The sequence below is a fragment of the Benincasa hispida genome, chromosome 6, assembly GCF_009727055.1.
Source record: "Benincasa hispida cultivar B227 chromosome 6, ASM972705v1, whole genome shotgun sequence".
Classification (NCBI taxonomy): domain Eukaryota; kingdom Viridiplantae; phylum Streptophyta; class Magnoliopsida; order Cucurbitales; family Cucurbitaceae; genus Benincasa; species Benincasa hispida.
In genome coordinates, this window is record NC_052354.1 from 21,909,613 (window position 1) to 21,917,566 (window position 7,954).

Genomic DNA, 7,954 nt, shown 5'->3' on the forward strand with positions numbered 1-7,954 from the left:
TATATTCTTAATAAAAGAATTGCATGTGATCTAAGTTTAGAGTAAAATACAAAAATACAAAAATAAAAAAATAAAGAATTTAACCCAAGGTAAGTAATTATAAGATAAAACAATGCATCATTTTGTGTGTGAAAGTGATTTTGATATGTGAAAATATTAAAATAAAAATTATTGCATTATCTATATTAAATATTAATATATTTAGTTACTAGCAATTTTTTTTTCTTTCTTCGTATTATATAGAAAAATTATTTTGAAGAAGACAATAATATAAAAATATCTGAAAGAATATCGGAGGTCGAAAATCTGAAGCCTATCACAATACAGGCCACGTATTAATCCCACGTCTGCATAATTTTCAAATTTTTATCCACTTCTTCTCCAATGGCTTACTCGAAGCTTGAAACCCCCCGAAAATGGCGACTCCAATTCAAACTCCCATGGCCATGGCCTTAGCTTCTTCATCCTCTAATTTCCTTTCCCTTCCTCGCTCTCCAGCACACCTCTCACTCCCGCCAAAGCGGCCGCTTCTCCATCCCAAACCACGCCTCTCTGTTACTTCCGTAGCCTCTCCAGATTTAGACCCATCGTTGCCCTCAAACGTTCACACCTTCTGGCAATGGCTTCGCCAGGAAGGTGTCGTCTCCTCCAAGACTCACGTGAAGCCTGCAATTTTCCCCGAAGGACTCGGACTAGCCACCACCAAAAACCTAGCCAAGAACGAGGTCGTTTTGGAAGTTCCCAAACGATTCTGGATAAATCCCGATGCGGTTGCTGATTCCGAGATTGGTAATGTGTGTAGTGGATTGAAACCATGGATTTCTGTTGCTCTGTTTTTGATTAGAGAAAATCTCAAGGATGACTCGCGTTGGCGACACTACCTCGATATTCTCCCCTCGGAAACGGATTCCACTGTGTTTTGGTGGGTTTGGCTTGGTTCTTACTGTTTAATCTACCATGCTCCTTGTGGTAACGTGCTTTCATAATTATGGAGTTGATGGAGTGCTTGTTTTGATGTTTCAGTGCAGGTCTGAAGAGGAGCTTGCAGAGATCCAAGGTTCGTCTGTCATTTATTTTGAACTTTAATTTAGGATTTATTTTGCGGCATTGTAGAACTTTAGGAAGGAGAAACGTGTTAGATTTTTTATGTGTCTGGGAATTCTTATAAAAAATTTAGGATTATGAAGGAGAAATGTGGCTCTGGTCTGTTGATTAATTAGTATGGTGCTTTAACCTTGAAGATGACTCTTTCTGGTTCTCTATAATTATCATAGAATAGTTGATTGCAACATTATTGCCTCATGAACTTTTCAGGAACCCAACTTCTGAGTACGACTTTGAATGTAAAAGAATATGTTAAGAGCGAATTTCTCAAGGTTGAAGAAGAGATATTGCTCCGCCATAAAGATCTATTTCCTTCTCCAATCACACTGGATGACTTCTTTTGGGCTTTTGGGATACTCAGATCAAGGGCATTTTCCCGACTCAGAGGCCAAAACCTTGTTTTGATCCCTTTTGCGGACTTGGTTAGATCTCAAACTCTTACTTGATTAGGCATGCATGGAAATTTTAAGTAGTTAATATTACTAGAAACTTTATGAATACAACACATGCAGCTCCTAATTCAGGTGCCTTGTTAATTTGGTTTACAGAGTTGATCCTAAACTTTCATACTTAAATTGGTCAAGCAAAAATTGAAAACAAGAGATTTAATAAAAACATATGTATTTCACGTTTTCACATGTATGTTTAGTAGCAAATTCAAATATTAGGTCCTAAATGTGTTTTATAATATATTTATAAACCCTCAAATTAGTTGTAATTCCCATAAAATGTTCGGTTGAGTATAAACTACTATAAATTTATTTATCAATGTATGTTGAATTTTTAGTATAGTTACTGTTTTTTTTTACAATATAATATAGGGAAATTATTTTAAACGACAAAACTGTTGAAAATATTTTCAAATATAGCAAAATATCATTGTCTATCAGTGAAAGAAGTCTATCACTGATAATCATTGATAGATGTCTATCATTGATAGATGTCTATCATTGATAGATGTCTATCATTGATAGATGTCTATCATTGATAGACTGTACATTGTAAATATTTTAGTTTATTTTTCTATATTTGAAAACAACACGAATTTTTTTTTAAATGATATTTAAGTTTATAATATAGTTTATATTTACATTAATGTCCACAAAAAAATATTTAAGTTTGTTAATGAACTACTATATTTATTACTGTTTTTATTTTTTTTTTTCTAATATAATTTCTCTCTTAAAATATCAAATTCAAAATATATTTGGACAAATTTCAAACACATTTGTCAAACCTAACTTCACTAAAAGATTAGAACACAGAACAAAATGGCAATCTAAGTATCAACACCCATGAAAATTTGAGACCATGAAAAGATTACCCACCTGCCTATATTTGACAAGAGCATCATAACTTAATGGTTTATTCTAGCACGGAACAAAAGTTTTTCAATCCTTTTGTAATTTAAAATTTAACTCTTTTCACACACAATTCATAATTAATCAGGTCAACCATAGTGCTAACGTAACCTCAGAAGAACATGCATGGGAGGTTAAGGGACCGGCAGGTCTCTTCTCATGGGATGTCCTATTCTCTCTTCGGTCCCCAATTTCCGTGAAGGCTAGTGAGCAGGTAAAGTACTAATTTCTACGTTTATGTACCTGGCTAACATGGCTGATAGTTGGAGTTTTCGCTTGTTGAAGATTTTATTCCAAAAACTAGAATTTACCTGTAAAATGATAGGACCAAATAATATATCAACAACCTACTAGGATCACCTCTAAGACAATCAACCAAATAATAGTACTCTAATACACCATAAATTAATCACTAAGTAATCATCAAGCAATCAACCAATAATGGACAGCATTATAGGTGGAAAACCCCTCCCATGCGAAGAGTAAAAGTCACGGGACTTGTGAAGAGTCTACCTTGTCAACATCTCTTGTTATGATAAAATTGAGGGAAAAAGAATCCAAATCAGTCATACAAAGATTCACAACCCACCTTCATACCTAAGAGATCAATGCTTGAGAGATAGAAGAATGAAAAATTTCATCTAGTTTTACAGATTCTGTTCAGCAGCGTCTACTGAAAAACAGAGTTGAAAATGACGATTCAACTGTTTAAAATGAGATCCTACTTGTCCACAACAGGTTGACCAAAATTCAGTACGATCCAACAGTTGAAACTCGGGCAATCGACAACTTTGTGGAAACTGAAAACTAGAATTTACTTGCAGTAGTGAATAAAACATGAGATAAGGGGACATTTCGTTTGATCTTTTCACGAGTAAAATCATGGTTAAATTGCATTTTTATCTGTTCACTTTAATCATAGTTTCAATTTAGTGATTTTAGAAGTCTCACCATAGTCGCTACTATCACGTAATCAAAACTTACCCAACATCCCTGTCATCAGTTAAGGAGTAACAGAAATCTAAAGTATAAGATATCTGTAGTTGAACTCGAAAATAAGTCAGAGAAGTTCCATAAAACATTACTGTTGCATTACAAAAAAATATGGGTCCTATTTCTAACCATTTTTCCTAATTTTCAGCCAAGATAGTACCTTCGCCACCTCCACCCCCCCCCCCCCCCCCCTCCAAAAAAAAAAAAAAAACAGAACTAAAAATGTAATTTGGCCTAAAGAAAATATATTTTATGGCAAAGTTGTCAGGAAAACAGAGTGCATTTACCTTGAACTTTTGACTGTATGTTCAACAGGTTTTTATCCAATATGACTTAAAAAAGAGCAATGCAGACTTAGCTCTTGACTATGGGTTCATAGAGCCAACAGCCAACCGCAACGCATATACACTGACGTTAGAGATACCAGAGTCCGACCTTTTCTTTGATGACAAGCTAGATATTGCTGAGACAAATGGACTTGGTGAGACTGCTTATTTTGACATTGTTTTGGAGCGTCCTTTTCCACCTGCAATGCTTCCCTTCCTGCGGCTGCTAGCACTCGGAGGCACAGATGCATTCCTTTTGGAATCTCTGTTTAGAAACTCAATCTGGGGTCATCTTGAAATGCCTGTTAGTCGAGCAAATGAAGAGCTTGTATGTCAAGTGGTCATAAATGCTTGTGAGGCTGCGCTTTCTGGCTACAATACCACCATTGAAGAGGTAAACCATCAAATCTTCATTCATCTATTATGCATCTATCATAAAGTCGTGGGAAATTTACACATTGCAATATATGATCTCACTCCCATATTATTAAGTATCAAGTAATTGGCAGTCTGAAATTTATTAGGATCTGAACTTATATAACCTCCATCTTGGCTTTCTAGTGTTTTGTCTTTTAGGGAGTGTTTGGGACAAGGAGTGGAGTTGTGAACTTTTGAGTCCCATGGTGTAAGGAGTTAGTGTACGTTTGGGATTGCGCTTGTGATAGAAGTGATTATAGAAAAATCTTAACGATTTCTTGCGTTGGATAAAATAGATTTAAATTTAAATCTGCTAAAATCACTTTTGAAAAAACACGGTAATTTCACGTCTATTTTAAAAGTAGTATCTATTAGCTTTTAGCTTAAGAAATTTTAATGAATATTTGGTTTTCAATTTTATACTTATATATCAATCTATTTCTCACCCAAAATAGATTTTCTAACTTTCTGGAGTTCGATACATCAATTTTTTTGAAATAGTATACCATATTGATTTTTTTAAAATAAAGCTATTTTTCTTAATATTTAAAAATTAATCTATAACAAACCAAATATATCTTTCTAAAACAATTATTTAAAATTTTAAATTAAAAAAATAAAAAAATTATTTATAAGTCTATTTTAGTTAGTATATCTAACATAAGATGCTTTCGTATCTATTTACCAAACACTACAAGCTACTTTTTCAAGTTTAAACTAAAATTTACTGAACACCAATTTACTTCATTTAACATTTGATTCTTTTAGAAGTACACTTGCCGACAATTAATTTAAAAACTATTGCAATCCTAAATTAAGTCTTAATAAGACATAAAATTGATGGTTTTTAGTAGTAGGACTCACAAACTCCTTGAGTCAAAACTGGAGTTCACAACTCCACACTTCCTAACTCCCCACTCCCCAACTCTTTGTCCCGTGATTCTTTATATAGAAGCACCATTTCAGTTTAAAGACTCAATTCAAATTCTTTGATGTTCATAAAGGTAAATATACACAATTATCAAAGTTCAAAGATTAGATTTAAAATTTTAACCAATTTTGTTTACCTAGTTTATTATGGCTTAGTTGACAATGACACAAAGTTGTATAGCTTATTCTCATCTCATTTGGTAATGACAATGAATTGCAGGATGAGAAGCTAAAAGAAGAAAATCTTGATTCAAGATTGAGGATTGCTGTTGGAATAAGAGAAGGGGAGAAAAGGGTATTGCAGCAAATAATCCAAATTTTCAAAGACAGGGAACTGGAATTAGATCAATTGGAATATTACCAAGAAAGGAGGCTAAAGGATCTTGGGCTATGTGGGGAGCAAGGTGAAATTATCTTTTGGGAGTCTAAATAGGAGGCCCTCTAATGCCTTGCCAAAAATACTGAAGGGAACATCAAAACACCATTTTTCAGGGTTCAAATACATGGGCTTTCAACATTAACGAAATTGAGGTGTTCTAATTCACTTGATGTTTCAATAATTAATCAGTGAATAAAATTGGTTTCTTCTAAAATCAAATAGGCTAAGTTATAAAATCATTAACTAATTCATATTAGATCAAAATACTAGTTTGGTTAAAATACTAATTTGGTTTGTTTAATTTTAATTTCCATACTTTTATGTGTCCAATTTAGTTCTTATTTTTTCAATAAATTTTAAATTTAGTCTGAAGAACATTGGATTAGAGTTTCAATCAAAGCATATTTTTACGATAGATTATTATAAATTACAAAGGATGGTTCCTTATAAAACAAGGATAAGAAACCTAAAGAAAGAAAAGAATAAATTGCTATCTTAAAATTAAGGAAAGAATAAAGGAGGCTTAATCAGACTTAATCATCATGGGAAAACTAACTATAAACAAAATAATCAAATAAAGAAAATAAATGAAATGAATAAATCTTTGTATTTTCTGTATCCTCTCAAGTTGGAGATGGTGTAAGCATGGAACCAAAACCAAGCCTGGAGATGAAGCTTTGAAGCTTGGACGAGCTCAATTGCTTCATAGCTCTGGAAGTTGTTGTGAGGAAGTGACAAATGGGTAGAGATGAATGCTTCTTTGAGCTTTTTTCTTATTGTACGACAATCAATATCAAGATGCTTTGTCCTTTCATGGAAGCAGGGTTGGAGGCAATGTGAATTGTGGTCTTCTTGTCACAAAAGAGATGTATTGGAAAAGAATAGTTCAAATGCAAGTCTTGAAGGATGGAAGTTATGAATTGGAGTTTTGGTACAGTAGTGGTCTTACTTCGGTACTATAGATGATTTAGAAACCGTGGCTTGTTTCCTTGTCTTCTAGGAAATTAATGAATTGCCAAGTAGAATACAATACCGTTTTAAGGACTTTCTTGAGTATGGACAAGTAGCCTAGTTAGCATCACAAAAGACGATATTTTTATTAGAATTTGTAGGATAAAAGAGACCTTCATTACTGCATCCTTTTAGGTATTTCAACAAATGAATGACAACATTCCAATGTGCACATTGTGGCTAATATCCGATATGATCATGTTCAAATACAACAATCTCTCAATCAGCCTCCTATATTGTTCAGATTTTTCAAGTTTCTCATAATCAAATTTAGTAAATCACAATCCAGAGGTAGAGGAATGCTGACAACTTTAGCATCTTGTTAGTTCATGTCATAAAGCATATCTTTGACATATTTCTTTTGAGATATAAATGTTCAAAGATCTTGCTATTTCAAGATGAAGAAAGTATTTGGTCACTCCCTTGATAGAAAAGGCCTTACTTGAACTGTTTGAATTTGTTAATTTCTTCAATTAGAAGATCATCTACATACACCCGAAGGTAAAGTTGGATGCCATCAACATGTTTTGTGAAAAGGCAATTGTCATTTAGACTCGGAGAGAATCCATAGGATGTCAACACATGAGTAAGTTCATTGTTCCATTGTCGAGAGGCTTGTTTCAATCCATAGCAGATCTCTTGAGTTTATAAACTTGATTGGGAGTAGCATTGGTGTAGCCAGTGGTGGCTTCATGTAAAATTCTTCCTGAATGTGTCCATGTAGGAAGACATTATCAATATCTAACTGAAAGATAGGTCACTGTTGAACGGTTGCAATAACAATTAAGATTCTCACAATGACAAGCTTCACAATTGGAGAAAAGACTTTTGTATAGTCTTCTCCTTCTTTCTAGTGGTAGCCTTTAGTATTAACCTAGCTTTGTACCTCTCAACTTCATCTGTAACGTTTATTTTAATTTTAAAGACCCATTTGGAGCCTATAGCCTTTTTACCTTTGGGCAGCAAGGTTAACTCCCAGGTCTGATTTTTTTCAAGGGCTTTAATCTTTTGATTCATTTCTACTATCCACTTGAGATCATTTTGAGCCTCATGGAAGGATGCAGGTTCAACATCAATATCAACTTTGACCATAAAGCACGGTATGAGTGATTAAATTCAGTTTGAGGGCAAGAAGTGATGTGTTCGGTTTGGTTGGTGTTTTAGAGGAAAAAACAAAGTCATTACACTGAGATAAGTCCAGTTTGTCTTCTCGGGAATCTGCTTGAGGGTGTAGGGTTAGTACATACATGATCAACTCCACGATTGTCAGAATCGACATTTGCATCAAAGTCGAAAGGTAAAATTGCTTCCAATGTAGGTGGGTCAAAGGCTGGCTCATGATCAGTGTCAGAATGCTCAGATGCTAAGGTATTTGCCATATTAATAGGTAAATGATTTGGAAAATTCTCTCTTTCATCATCCTTTAAAGAAAA

General features: G+C 33.8%; 1 protein-coding gene across 2 annotated transcripts; it reads left to right on the top strand.

The window, feature by feature from the left end:
• Positions 1-363: 363 nt before the first annotated feature.
• Positions 364-5,729, top strand: LOC120080317 (ribulose-1,5 bisphosphate carboxylase/oxygenase large subunit N-methyltransferase, chloroplastic). 2 transcript variants are annotated; one of them, XM_039034950.1, is made up of 6 exons: positions 365-922; positions 1,029-1,057; positions 1,315-1,526; positions 2,554-2,679; positions 3,774-4,178; positions 5,352-5,729. In XM_039034950.1, the coding sequence occupies exons 1-6, from the start codon at positions 417-419 to the stop codon at positions 5,562-5,564; spliced, it is 1,491 nt and encodes a 496-aa protein (XP_038890878.1). In that variant the 5' UTR covers positions 365-416; the 3' UTR covers positions 5,565-5,729. The 2 variants fall into 2 exon arrangements, with proteins under 2 accessions (XP_038890879.1, XP_038890878.1); XM_039034951.1 differs by lacking the exon at positions 2,554-2,679 and having other exon boundaries at positions 364-922.
• Positions 5,730-7,954: the final 2,225 nt, after the last annotated feature.